Source organism: Canis lupus, chromosome 5 (genome assembly GCF_011100685.1).
Source record: "Canis lupus familiaris isolate Mischka breed German Shepherd chromosome 5, alternate assembly UU_Cfam_GSD_1.0, whole genome shotgun sequence".
NCBI lineage: Eukaryota > Metazoa > Chordata > Mammalia > Carnivora > Canidae > Canis > Canis lupus.
In genome coordinates, this window is record NC_049226.1 from 66,127,964 (window position 1) to 66,142,760 (window position 14,797).

Genomic DNA, 14,797 nt, shown 5'->3' on the forward strand with positions numbered 1-14,797 from the left:
TTCTAAGTAATAAGTTTCTTCTGCCTAGAACTTGGCAAGCAAGTGAAGTTGGTTTTCTTAGTCACGCTTCTCGTGATGCTCTGTCAGGCCTGAGTGGTTGCTCTTGGCAAAGCCTAAAGTCACCGCGAGTGTTAATACTATAGAGTTTTCTCGCTGTCTTTTTTGTATTCTACTTGTGTTTTGATTTTTCTGTGCTTCCTTGGAAGTCTTCAGCAATAAGACATCAGACTTATGTTTGTTCTGTATAAAAACTTCAGAGGGCAGTGTTGAGGACAGCCAGAAACTGACTGCTCCCAACAGATGACAATCAAGGTGGTGGTCTGCAAAGTACATGTTGAAAGTGATAGTGTCCTCTTTTCCTCTGCTCTTTCATGTGAAGATTTTCAAGTGTGAAAGAGGAAAGGGGACTGCAGTTCCTAGCATCTGGCTTTGGGAGCAGGTAGTAGGCCTTGTCCTCAGGACCGCCGAGCAGCACAGCTGTGCTCGCTCTGAGAGAGCTCAGTTTTCCCCAAACCCACACGTCCAGACTTGTGTTACTGAGGAAACACGTATAATATACAAGGTAAGGTTGAAATTACTTTTAGTGATGCTCTCAGTGAAAGGAGTTCTGTAATTTGGTTTTCTGGGTTGGATTAGTTATCTTTCAGAATTATCCTTGTGTGAGACCGAGAATCGCAGTAAGCCTGGTAGCACAGCAGACCACTTACCAGTGTCCGAAAACCTGCTCTCCAGTCCTCCTTGCATTCTTAAAATGGAACGATTCCAAAGAGCTTCTGTTAAATGGAGGTTATAACTATAGATATTTATCATATTAGAACTTAAAACTGGGATTTTTTTTTTTTTTTAACCTAAATGAATGCTTTTTGTTGTGTGCCACTGCGGTGTTTGTGTTTCTCGTGCAGCAGCGTTATGACACAGGGTTACATCAAGGTCAAGCTCCAAAAGTCTTGTCCTTTTGGTGATGCAAAACCCACTGCAGAGAATTAGAGTAGGAATTCTGATAAGAAGCATGACAGTAAAACCCAGATTCTGGCTGCCTTTCTGGGGCTGCACTGGGGATTTGAAGGTACATTTGGAATTGAGGCATTTTGATCATTTTAACTTTTCTCTTGGCTCTTTTAACATTTCATTAAGACTTTAAAACACAGTTCAGGGATCTCTGGGTGGCTCAGTGGTTTAGCGCCTGCCTTTGGCCCTGGGCACGATCTTGGAGTCCCGGGATCGAGTCCCGCGTCAGGCTTCTGGCATGGAGCCTGCTTCTCCCTCCTCCTGTGTCTCTGCCTCTCTCTCTCTCTCTCTCTCTCTCTCTCTCTATGTCTATCATAAATAATAAATAAATAAGTATTTTAAAAAATAATAAAAAAAAAAAACCACAGTTCAGAGAATTTTACAGTGAATACCTACCTTCCAGATTCCATAGTTCCATTTTATTTTACCTGCTTATTCTCTAACTGTCCTTCTCTGTCTGCCTCTTCATCCATGAAGACATTGCATTTTGGGGTACATTTCAAAGTAAGTTGTTCTTTTCACTTTTTTTTGCTGCTTTCATGCATTATTATTTTTTGAAAGCTGGTTGTTGCAGCCTTCCTCAGCCAATGATTCTCGTTTCAACCACAGAAGAGAGTTGTCTGAGTGACTGTTCGTCATCCCCTAAAGAAGGAGGGCCTTGGAGAGGTAAGAGTTAGGTTGGTCCATCCCGCAGTGGCATCTTTCAGATAGCAGGGCTCAGCTGTCTCTCAGTCCCCATGGAGAGAAGCTACAGGGCTTACAGTGAACGTCTGTAACTTGTCAGGCCTTACCTCGAATTACTATCAAACCACTTCCTGTGGAGCGGGAGTGTCTTGCAGTGTATTTGGTGGTGTACTGAGCCAGCACGTGCTGGCCCGCAAGGCCAGTTGTTAAAAGTGCAGGGAGATTTTTAGCCTCTCAGTGTCTTATTGATGGCTAGAAACCAGCCATGGTCGGAAGTACTTATACCGTGGAAGTCCGTACATGCCATAGATGTGGGGCTGTCCCCCAAGCCAGCTATGACACATTTTGCAAAGTGCCACTATAGGAGCCCCCGACCTGTCCTGTCTGCTGCACGCATCTCTGTCCATCACGTGACACATGCTGTGTGCCTGCAGCCCAGCTCCAGGAAGAGCAGGTGGTTCTGTGTGACCTGGGACTCCCTGCATCCTAACTTCAGCATCCTCCTCTCTGAAGCTGTTGTGAGGGGTCACGACAGATCTATCTGCTCTTATCTTCCCTTGGCATATCTGACCCTCCACCACCATTCTGTCCTCCCTTGGTTCCTTTCTGTTTTTATTTATTTATTTTTATTTTTTATTTTTCCTTTCTGTTCTTAAACTTTGGACCATCCTACATAGAGAAATGTTGCTGTGGCTCGTTCCCTTGGTCTCCTGGTAACACACTTCCGAGTTCTCCTCTTGCCTCTCTGTCTGCTCGTATCCTATGAAATCCCTGCCCCTGAGATGCTGGTGCTGTCTGCACTCCTCTCTGGCATCTACTCCCACTTTGAGTGTCTTCTCTTCATCTGTTGATGACTTTCATATCTGAGAATTCAGCTGAGACCCTTGCCTGGGACCCAAAATCCCTGTGAATATTTCCACTGAGGTGGCCTGCTGGTGCTTCTGCCCGTGTGCCCAGAGTGGACCCATCACTTCTATGGCCGCCCTTGAAATGAGTCTCCAGTAATGTGGTTGGTGCCAGCCTTCAGGCATTTGGAGCCACGCCTGCAGGTCCACACGAGCAGGCTCAGCCTCACAGCCCTGGTAGCTGTGGCTCTGCGGGGCCGTCCCAGATTCTTCTTCCCCTCACTGAGGCCACCATCCTGGATCAGGCCTCTGTCCCCCTGCTGTCTGTGGATTCTTCTGTACAGTCCATCCCTAAGCAGGGACCTACCTGCAGCTGGACCACAGTAGCCTTTACTTAGGAAGCTTGTCACGGTGCTCATGGCTACAGCTGCTGTCATAGCACTGATCAGCCCCAGGTCCACCCTGACAGTGTGTGTGCACCTCATTGATGTCACAGTCCCGTGAAGTGGGAACCTGTATTCCTCTTTTTCAGGGGTTCAGTGACTGCCCATGGTTACCAAGCTGAAAAGTGTCACATTTCAAACTGAGCCCATCTGAAAGCAGAGCCCATGGGCTTACCTTGACTTGCTTGGAGGAAGCCTGCTGTGGGGTTTGTGGGATTTGTGGGCCAGCCTCATCTATGCCCTCCCCTCCTTGTGACTTGTCCTCATGTCCCTACTCTGGTCTCTCATAATTCTGAGTTCCTGGCTCCAGCTGAGAGCATACTTGTTAGACACCGTGTGCTGTCCTGCCTGGGCCTCGATCCTCACATCCCTCTGCCCAGATGGGCTTTACGCTTTGAAGTTGAGCTCACATGTCACAGCTCTGTGAACTTTGTAAATTTTGTGTCACTTATGGTTAGTCTGTAACTTATGGTTATATTGGTACATACCAATGCTGAATAAAATGCTTGCCTCAATATATAAATAAATGAGAATCCTTGGGCTCTTAGATTCTAGTGCTGTATCATTAACCATTCAAATGGAATGTGTATATGTTCATTTCCTGTTTTTGCTACTTGAGAAATACCTTTTATCAGCTTTATGTTTTCTAGATCATGCCATGTACTACTCTTGTTTCTATTTCTATTTTTGTAGAACTAACAAATTAATGCAAGGTAGCTAGATGCTAAAAAAAAAAAAATCAAAGAAAAACAAATTAGGGAATTCTTAAATATAATATGTTCTATCCTAGAAAGTTGTCAGAGAGGAAGGTCAGGTTAATCATTGTAGTTGTGAATGCTCAGATTTTAACAACAGCTGAAGAACTGCTTCTAAAAATGATCCCCACTAATGCGAACGACCAAGAGAAAGGGAGAAAGTGAGTCAATATTTGAGGAACGTTATTATTCAGCTGAGACTTTTAAGATACACTTTTTCAATTTGTAAGTGAAAGCTAGATTTCAGTAATAAAAATTTAAGCAGGAAACATCTTAAATGTTATTCTGCTTCGGTTTCTTGAAGTAGGAAGCATTGAGTTCTATTGTACAGGACTCGGGAAAAGGAAGTGTTCATGCCAGAGGATGATCTTGCGTCCTTTCCCAAAGTCATAAATGATACCTTCCTGACTGCGATGGCTTGTAGCATAGTTCTGCTAAGTTTTGAAGCAGTCTCCTATGTGGGGCACATAGAAATTAAACTATTTGACTGGAGAGACGTCGAAATCAAGTAAAAGTTCTGAGGCAGAAAAGTACCAACTACCTGGTTTTTTCCCAGAAGAGTTTAGAAGAGAAAGGGAAGAAGTTTCAAAGGAGTGACTCATTTGTGGAACACACTAAGCTGTTTTCTACAGGTGTCTGATATATAAGTATGACATGACAGTCCACTCTTGTGAGTCACTTGAAGATGCATGGCAGTGAAGATGACTTTAGAGTGTGGCAGTTTTAACTGGGAGCTCCCAGGACTTGATGGTGAGAATGTGTTCATGGTCCTGGGTTTGTTGCTGCTGGCTGAGAGGCCTTTGGGTTCAGCTCAGTCCTAAACTGTCTGTGACTTTTTGCTAGCCCCTCCCCGCTTCGGATGTCCAGTCCTGCTTCAGGATGTTTGGAACCCCTGCCTGTACTGCTAGAGCAATGCCTTCCACAGGAATTCCTTCCTGCCTTTTCCAATTACATTCGTGTATTGGCTTTTGAAATTAGGTATGGATCCAATTATAAAAGTGATAGTTCAGTGCAATTAGATGTTTTATTGAAGGCCATGTGGTCTGACTTGCAGTACTGGAGGCAGATTCCTCATGTGCATCTTGAATGAGAAAAGGAAAGTTACAATTTTAAAAGGATAACACATCCCACTTTGCTTTCTCAGCTCAGCATGAGTGAGCAGGCTGGCTTAGACTCAGGTGCCCATTTCTCCCCACATAGGAGCCCTCCCTACCCGGTCTACCTTCTAACTACCCCTCTGGCTGTGGCCTTTTTGTCTTGGAGTCTTTGTGGGCAGTGCAAATCCCATCCCTTCATGGTGGATTGATTTCTAGCCCCTCAGACTTAGCTGTGTTTGTTTACACTCTTCAGAAAATTGTGAGGCTTCTATATACCAGATAACTGCCTGCAGGTCTGACTGGGGTGGTATATGGGACAGGGGTCACTGTATGAACCAGGAGAGAAGTGGATCATAAATAGAAGTTCGTGTGCATATAGGAACGAATACTCTTTAAAATCATGAAACTACATTATGGAAATTTGGGGGAAAGTGCTCATAATTCCACCAGCAAGCACAATGATCCTTGTCAGTCTTGATAACTTTTCATCTTTCTTTCCTATTCTTAACAACTAGGGGCAGCCCCGGTGGCTCAGCAGTTTAGCGCCGCCTTCAGCCCGGGGCATGATCCTGGAGACCTGGGATGGAGTCCCATGTCGGGCTCCCTGCATGGAGCCTGTTTCTCCCTCTGCCTGTGTCTCTGCCTCTCTCTCTCTCTCTGTGTCTCTCACGAATGAATAAATAAATAATTAATTAATTTTAAAAAACCCAACTATACAGTTTGTAATTTTTTAGTTAATATTACAAGCTGTTTTCATGTTTTTGTTTTTCTAATCATGGTCTTTAACCTAAGTTCCAAAATCAAGAACATGTTTCACCATCGTTGAAGCCTAATTAAAGGTCCCACAGGGCAGCCCCGGTGGCACAGCGGTTTAGCGCCGCCTGCAGCCTGGGTTGTGATCCTGGAGACCCGGGATCGAGTCCCACGTCCGGCTTCCTGTATGGGGCCCATTTCTCCCTCTGCCTGTGTCTCTACCTCTGTGTGTGTGTGTATCTCTACGCATAAATAAACAAAATCTTAAAAAAAAAAAAAAAGGTCCCACAGCCCCACTCCATGTCAGCCACTGTTGCCCCCACACCCACTTCAGAGGGCCCCCTGTGACCACAGGTGCTCCACAGGGACAGTACCACTACAGGCAAAGTAGCAGAGTTGTCCCTAGGTGCTGGTGCCCAAGCTGTCCACGCTGCCCACAGGTGGGGTGGTGGCATCGTTTGCTCCTAGACAGGCATCTCAGACTGCAGCCCTAGACTTCTAGATGCCTGTTACTTGCAAACAGCTGGATAATGTTCGTCTGCTTTTCATATTCTCCTGTCCAAGGATGAGTCACTTCCGTTATCAGTCCAGATGGGGTTTTCTCTCTTTACTTTTTTTTGTAAATTCTAGTATTACTCAGTCCTGGAACATTTAGGTGCACGTTGCTGTTCTGTGGCCAGGGAAAATGCTGACTACATTTTTCTGTGTTCATTGACTTCGTATGTTCTATTGTTTAAGAAAGGGGAAGATGTCATTGTGGGTCAGTTTTAAAAAATACTGATTGGGAAAACATAAAAGCTATTTGTTTGCTGACAGTTTGACAGAGGAAGCCAGGCAGGAACAGCAAGCGGCTTCACTTAGTGAAAATAGAGAGGTGTGCAGCCTCAAAATGTGGTGTGTCCTTTGTTTCGCCAGAAAGGAAACACTTGACTGTTTTGTTTTGATTTGTTTTTAGTAATTCCTTCCTGTAAGATGCTATTTTAAGCTTAAAATACTTCAAATCAAATAAGTTCTCGTATCTCTCAAGATGCACATCGACCGTGATGCCACTTTGCAAAATTAGGGAGGCCTAGGAGAAAACAGTTTAACCAGTGAAGGGTCTTTTCTGCCACAGTCAATGACCTCTGAGAGTGTGAGGACCCATTTGTCATATTTGCCGCTCTGTTCCCAGTGCCTAGAATTTGACCTTGCGCCCAGCAGGAATCTGATAGGACGTGTTGGTGGGTGAACAATTGTTGGTTTTACAAGGATCACACATTTTTTCTGCACAGATCCAGATAGTAAATATTTTTGGCTTTGGGAGGCATAGGGTTTCTGGCAAGACGACTGGGCTCTGCTGCCTTGGGGTGGAAAGCAGCCATCGACGATATGTAAACAAATGGCATGGCTGAGTGCCAACAAAGCCATGTACACAAACAGGCGGAGGGCAGCCTCTAGTTTGCCAGGCCCTCTTAGGATTGTACTGTCCAGTAGAACTCTGTGATGAGCGAGTGTTCTGTGTCTGCTGTACAGCATGACAGCTACTAGCCACATCTGGCTGTTGAGCACTTAGAATGAGATTAGTGCAACCAAAGAATTGGATTTTTAATTCTGTTTGGTTGTAATTAATACAAATTTAAGTAGTCACATGTGGTTAGTGGCTACAGTGTTGGGTGTTGCAGGGTTAGAAGCTTCCCCGAAGCATGTTGCACAGAGCGATTTGTTGTTCTCTGGAGGTCTGTACACAGTAGGGGAAGAAAGTTCTGTGGCTCAAAAAACTGAGGAATTGTTAATAAGAACATATTTGTTCATTTCAGGACTGCTTAGAGCCTTTAATGTGCTAATGTACACAGACAGCCTACCAGAGTCTTAGTTTTTTTTTTTTTTTTTCCTGAGCTGTTTGACCGTGAAGCTTTCTGCAGGTGCCCTTGAACACCTTAGGGCACTGGCGTTCTTGGAGAAGACCTTGGGAGGCTCCTGTGTGGCAGGCCAGAACGCTGGGCATCCGCAGGGCTTGGAGCTTAATAGTTTCTGAGGTTATGTTAAGTGCTTCCTACTGGACAGTTAGGTTTTCAGGGTCTGGAAGTCCCCGTAGTCCATGGCCAAGGGCTGTCTGGGACAGTGAATGCTAGCATGGAGGAGGACGTGTGTAATACGCACGTATTAAATAAAGCTCCTTGTTGGTCGTGGACTTTCTTAGCCACAAAGAAGAGTTACTAGACTGCTGGTGTCTGCAAACAGCACAGATGCTTCAGAAATCAGTTATGTTAGTGCTTGGGAAACATTCACATTTGAATCAGAAATAGAATGCGCACACCTCAGTGTGGCCTGGGAACTGCATCATGTTTGTAAGTGGCTATTTTATCTTTGACATAATGTTTGCTCAGATATTCGGATTTTCAAACTCAAGTTTGAGTGCATAAGAACTTCATTGTGCCCTTTTAGTTTTGAGGCACAGAGAAGGTACCCATGTCAGGAGGAGGGCGGAGCGAGCCTGCTGCATGCAGAGGCCTCTGGCGGAGCTTTGTCTCCTCTGGCTATGCTGCTGTGGCCTCTGACAGCCCGTCATGTCCTTCAGAGGCGGTGCTGGAAGGCTTTGGTGCTGCTTCCATTACCTGCCATGAGCGCCACCACTGGCTGGCCGCTGGTGTCTGGCACCGTCACAGCCAAGAATGTGGAGCACTAGTTTCTCAGGAGCCAGAATAGATCCGGCCCGCTCTGCAATAATAACCGGGTCTGTGCCCTCATGCATCCACATCACTCCTGTTCTCTTTCCAAGTGCCGTTTCTTCCTCTTCTAGGATTTGTTTTTATGTTTGGCCTATTCTGTTCTACTTTTGCATTCGCCTCCACTCCTGAGTGTGACAGATTTCTGCGTTCCTCTCCGGCCCCTCTTCCCAGGCGAGCACATTGCAAAAGAGTCAGCCGCGCCAGCGTCGAAAGCTTTGTTTTGAAAATTGCTAAAATATCAAATGCTAACTAATATGTACTTCAAGGTTTTATTTCATTTTTATAATTTTGTTTGTTGTTGTTGTTGTTTTTTGCTTTTACAGTGAGTGTTGAAAAGATAGACCTGAAGGGATTATCACACAAAAAAAATGAAAGACATGTTGAATGTTCCTTTGAGGTAAGATGCCAAGTTTTTTCTCCCTTTTCTCCTCTGTGGGGTAGGAAGGAAACATTTGCCTTGAGTAGATACTGAGATTGATCTAAATGGAAGATGGGCCATGGGCCGGCCACCTCCAGCCTATGTGCCAACTGTTGTCTAGACTGGCGTGCTCAGCTGCGGCTGGTTGGTCACCAGAGTTGGCTGAAGCGAAGATGTGTGCTGCGCAGTAAGATTGGAGGCCTCAGAGTGTCCCAGCGGCTGTGTTCCATGAGGTCCTTGGGGGCCTAGGTGACCCCTAGTTGACCACTTTGATATCCTTGGGGTGCGGCTCTCAGCCTCATGGTCCAGGGTGGCAGCCAGGGCACTAGTCCTCACGTTTTCATTCCAGGTAGCAAGACACAGGATGAAGACAAGAGAAAAGTTTACTTTTCTCTCTCTCTCTTTTTTTTTTTTTTACTTTTCTCTTTTTTTTAAGGAACATTCTGAAAGCAGCCGCTAGATACTTCCACATATGTTTTGCTGGCCAAAATTTGGTTTCTTGGCCCCACTTGGCTTCGGAGGAGGCTGGGGAATGTATTCTGGCTGGCCATGTCTCCAGGGTCTTGTTACTTGCTCATTATGTTGTGTGAGGTTCTCCTTTGACCATGTGCCTGAACACTGATTGACAAGGAAAATCTGCTTCCTGCATTACTAGGGAGTATTCTCAGGAATAGAAGCCTCTGGTTTGTATCTAGTATGTATGCTGTGATGCTCTGTGTGGTTCACTAAGTTTTCAAAGTGTAGCTGCATCCAGAGACTTAAATAGTTTTATCACTAAAAGGATGAAATCTTCATTTGATTCAGGAGGTGTACAGCATTGTGAGAATCCCTCAATAAGCTATGCATGTGTCTTCAGAACATACAGGAAAGACTCACCTAAAGTTTTCAGGCTCTTTAAACTTGGAACCAGCACCCAGGTCTCAGTTACTGGAGAACCTTGGAGTCACAAAATCTTCAGGGCCTCATAAGGGTGGGAGCCTAGCAGGTCCCTGGAATCCTGAGCGTGTTGTTTCCCCCTCCAGCATGCTCTTTCTCGTGGCTGGACCTCCCCTCAGGCTCATCTGCCTCCACTGGGCTGAGCCATCCTCAGGTGGTGGGCCCCACTCACTGTCTGGTTGTGCTGAGCCTTGATCCACCCTTATCTGCTGGCTTGTACAGTGTGAGATATGGTGACTCTGGCCAGTGTGACTGCTTGCAGCTTCTCTCTGAAGAAATGAGCTTTAGCAAAATAGATATGTGGCCTCTCGGAGGAGATGGGAGTTATGGTCAGGAGTCAGGAGGTAACTGGCTGGTGACAACAGGGACACGGTGTCCAGGGTCCTCTGCAAGCAAGCCACACAACTCCAGAAGGGTCCTGGAGCTCTGAGCTTGCGGCCCTAGACTCCAAAGTGTCACTTGGTGTTGACAGTGTCACACGGGTGAGGTATGTAGTTGAAGACATTTGTACCCCAGTGGGTGAGCTGAAGGTTTTAACAGTTAAAGCAAAAGCTTCACTTATCTGCGGATCTTACTTTTCCTGAAGTGATAAGTGACAAAAATATTCTTGTGTTTAGGAAATTGAGAATCCATCTCTCACCTGGAAGTCCAAAGTAGTTTTTTCCTTTTGGAGTACTAACTTCTTTTTTAAGATTTTATTTATTTATTTGAGAGAATGGGTGAGTAGAGGGAGGGACAGAGGGAGAGAGAGATCGAATCTCATGTGGACTCAGCACGGAGCCCAATCCCTGAGATCTCAACCTGAGCCAAAATCAAGAGTCAGATGCTTAACCGACTGAGCCATCCGGGTGACCCTTGGGGTACTAACTTGATAATGGCCTGAGGGAACCACAGCCCAAACTGTGTGTTGAATGGTTACTCGAGGCATAAAGGAAAGATATGATCAACGTTAAAAAGAAATCTTAGGGATCCCTGGGTGGCGCAGCGGTTTGGCGCCTGCCTTTGGCCCAGGGCGCGATCCTGGAGACCCGGGATCGAATCCCACGTCGGGCTCCCGGTGTATGGAGCCTGCTTCTCCCTCTGCCTGTGTCTCTGCCTTTCTCTCTCTCTCTGTGTGACTATCATTAAAAAAAAAAAAAAAAAAAAAAGAAATCTTACTTGTTACTGCAAAACACTCTGTTCATTTGCGCCGCTTAAACTGCATGCTTGTTTTATGCGGGGCTTCCATAGGTTGCCGCTGATGGCTGTCCTTCCTGTGTCAGGTTGGGGACTTCTGTCACCGAGGAAAGGAAGCGGCCTCAAGGCCATGTGCCTGAGGGCAGGTGAGCACAAGGGCTCCAGCTAGCTGCTACCAGCGCCACACTCCAGTGACAGAACTGAGGGTGGGCAGCCTGAGGATAGCGAGCCCACCTAAACTTACCCATCTTCTGGCATCTGAGGAGACTCCTCTCAAAAATAAGCCCCAGTAGGATTTTTCTGCCTTAGAAATCAACAAACTAGCCCTAAAATGTGTGTGGAAAGAACAGAGTAGTCAAAATAATTATGAGAAGAAGGAAGTTGGAAGCTGCGCGCAGCCTGTCTTGGAGACTCGCTGTTAACCTATGGGGGACGCTGGTCTGTGGGATTGCCGTGAGCATGGGGCACCTTTCAGCAGGCCAGCAGAGAGTCTAGAGATCGACTTGCAGGTAGACAGCCAATTGACAGGCGGGCAGTTCAATGAAGAAAGGATGGTCTTTTCAACAAATGGCTCCAGAACCTTTGACCAAACCTCACCTCTCATAGTTAGTTAACTCAAAACTGATCATAGTCCTAGGGGACCCTGCCTGGGTGGCTCAGCGGTTGAGCTTCTGCCTTCGGCCCAGGGCGTGATCCTGGAGTCCTGGGATCGAGTCCTGCATTGGGCTCCCTGCATGGAGCCTGCTTCTCCCCTCTGCCTGTGTCTCTGCCTTTCTCTCTCAGTCTTTGTCTCTCATGAATAAATAAATACAATCTTTAAAAAAAAAAAAAACTGATCATAGTCCTAAACGTACAACCTAAAACGACAAAAGTGCTTGAAGAAAGCATATGAGACTGTGTGGCTAGGCAAAGATTTCTTGGCTACACCACAAAGAACATGATCTTTAAAAGAAAAAGTGAGTATGTGAGACGTAATCAGAGGGTTGAACTTCTCCTCGAAAGTACCCTGAGGAGATGGGAGGACAGGATGCAGATTAGGAAATGCATATTTGATAAACAGTTTTCATTCAAAATATACAAAGAACTCTCAACACTCAGCAATAAAAAAAAAACCATTAAGAAGCGAGCCCAAGATTTGAAACACTTTAGCAGAGAAAAGAGTTAAGAGGGCCAATATCCCATGTGAGCAGATGTTTGGCCTCACTAGTCATTAGGAGAATGGCAGGTAGAGCCACAGGGAAGTGGTGCTGTGTGGCCGCAGGATGGCCGCACCTGGAGACCCTGAGCAGGCCAGCTGCTGGCAAGGGTGCGCGCACATGGGGTGTGTATGCTCAGCGCTACAGCCTCTTTGCAAGGCCGTCTGGCAGTTTTACAAAAGCTTAAACTTTTCTCTAAAGTATGACCCATCAGTTCTCTCCCACGTATTAATCCATGGGAAATGAAAACATTTGTTCACACAAATATTTACGTGAACGCTCAAAATTTATGTAAGAAATATATGGCTTATATGTACCACAACCTCTAAATGTCTGTCCAGAGGAGAATGGAGAGACACACATGGTACCGTAAACACCGTGGAACACCGGCCAGAGTGGAAAGGACTGAACTGTTCTCATACTAGCATGTGGAGAAAATTCAAGTCCTTGAGTTTAGAAAAAAAACGTAGAAAAAAAAAAAACCTCTGCCAAAGAGTAGATACGATACAAGCCTGTTTACATGAAATTGTAAGAAATGCCAACTGTCTACAGTGACAGAAGCCACAGAGTGGCTTCTTGGGGAGAGGAGGAAGAAACTCTTGGGGGTGGTATAGTATCCTGAACATGCACATATGCCCAGACTTCTCACATCATGCCCTTTATATAGGCGCAGCTTACCGCCCATTACAACTCAGTAAAGCTTTAAAAAAAAAAAAAGAAAAGGAAAGTCACCTGAGGATTAAACCTCCCCTTTTGTCCACAGAACTCTAAATAATGAAGCTTAAATTAATTGCCCTTTAAGTAAGGGGTCTTTTTTATGTGGAAGTTAACAGCTACCCATCAGGGACCAGAGCCGTCAAACTGCTTCCTGGGATTTGATGGGACGGCCATGCTGGCCACAGAGAAGGCTCTCCTGCCAGCCTCCCTGGCTCCGGAGGATCTGTGGACTCTGCCCACTGTTTCCTCAGTCCTGTTTGTCTCTAGCTTCACTCTTTGTGGATCGGTATTTTCCAGGATACAAATGAAAGGCTTCTTTTATAGGAAGGCCTATGTAGCTGGATTGAGATGCTTTCAGTATGTAAACATGTACTGCAAATAGGAGCCTGCACTTCCTGTTCTTTTCCATGGGGCTGATCATGTTTTTGCTGGAGTCATGGCTGCTCCTCACTGGCTACCGAGGGGATCAGATTGGTGTGCAGGAAGCAAGCGACTGCAAATGTAACATCAGCATGTAACTACATACACACGAAGTGTCTGGATTTTACTTGTTTTTCCAGACTCACCATTGAGAAACTGCAATAACTAAAACTTTTTTTTTTTTTTTTTTTTTTTTTTTTATTTATTTATTCATGATAGTCACAGAGAGAGAGAGAGAGGCAGAGACACAGGCAGAGGGAGAAGCAGGCTCCATGCACCGGGAGCCCGATGTGGGATTCGATCCCGGGTCTCCAGGATCGCGCCCTGGGCCAAAGGCAGGCGCCAAACCGCTGCGCCACCCAGGGATCCCCTACTAAAACTTTTTTTTAACAAAAAGATTTTTTTTTTTTTTTTTTTTTGTTAAAAGTGAAGGATAGAGAAAACAGCAGAAGATGACCCGAACCCTTGAAGCACCCCCTAGACTGTAGAATTTTAGTGGCTTAGAAAAAGCTGTGGTTCTTTCTTAACCCAGGTATTACATTTACTTTAGTGCTAAATCTTTTCCTTGAAAGTTTTATTTTTACATTTCAAGATAATCTGAACTGCTTTGAATATGTTATTGCTGTTAGCAAGGAGGAGTCTTGACAACTTTTTTTTTTTTTTTTTTAGTTTTTTTCATAAGTGATTTGTGCAGACTTTAGAGCCCAGTAATTCTGTGAACATGCCAGGAGCAGTGGGGAACGGTTTGTTTTGACGTCTGTCTCAGTGGTTCTGTGGCATTAGTGCAACAGCATGACGGGTGCTGATCCAGGAGCCACATGGGGCATGCTGAGGGCTTTCCCTAGGGTAGTCTCTTTTTGTTTGCTGGTGTGTTTTTACTCAGGGAAAGTGCTTCGAAATGATTTCACCCTGAAAGTCCCCCCCCCCCATTGTGCTCAGACATGCCCAGCATTGTTTGTTCCATCTCAGAGCTGTGGTTCTGCGCCCACGTGGACCTGATGGCCCTCGATGGGCCAAGCTCTCCCCGTTTATTCCCGCGTGCCCGGGGCCCCCTCCCTCCTTGCAAGCGCTACCTCCTGTTCTTATGTCCTTCTCTGTCTGATAACTTCTTAGAAAGGGCACCCGGGAGGTGTCTGGAAATGCCCCCCCCCACCCCCCAACATGTGACTGAGAACACAGGTGGAGGCTGGGCATCACTCTTTCTCAGGAATCAGAGAGCGCTGCTAACTTACCACCTCCTGATCCTGAGCTCCGGCATTTTTTAAGGTTTTTCCTCAGTCCTGGGTGTCTGCACACCCCTCACCCGTGCTTGGCTGTGGGTCTATTTTCATCATTGTGCTGGGACTTGGTGGGCCTTTTTAAACTGAAAGCACACGTCTGTAATTTGAGGGCCTCGTCCTAATTCCTCCCTTTTAGTGTCCTCTGCTCTGTTTTTCTCTATTTCCTTGCTTTGGAACTCCTGCTGTCTGCCTGTTGGACCTCATGACTGGTCCTTTGTTTTATTTTTTTCTGTTTCCTTTCCCTTTGGTATTTTGATCTAAACTTTATGGAGGACTGCTTCATCTCCCCTCTTCATCAGTGGGATTTTTCACTCCTGTCCTGTTTTTAATTTTAAAGAATGCTTGTTCTCTGATGATTCTT

The 14,797-nt window shown here is 45.7% G+C and overlaps 1 protein-coding gene across 1 annotated transcript in view; it reads left to right on the forward strand.

Annotated features, from left to right (window-relative positions):
• ZCCHC14 (zinc finger CCHC-type containing 14) overlaps positions 1-14,797 on the forward strand; it is a 57,497-nt gene that overhangs the window by 24,831 nt on the left and 17,869 nt on the right. Inside the window, 1 exon segment of the mRNA XM_038538095.1 lies at positions 8,617-8,690. Within this exon segment, the coding sequence (XP_038394023.1) occupies positions 8,617-8,690 (74 nt within the window).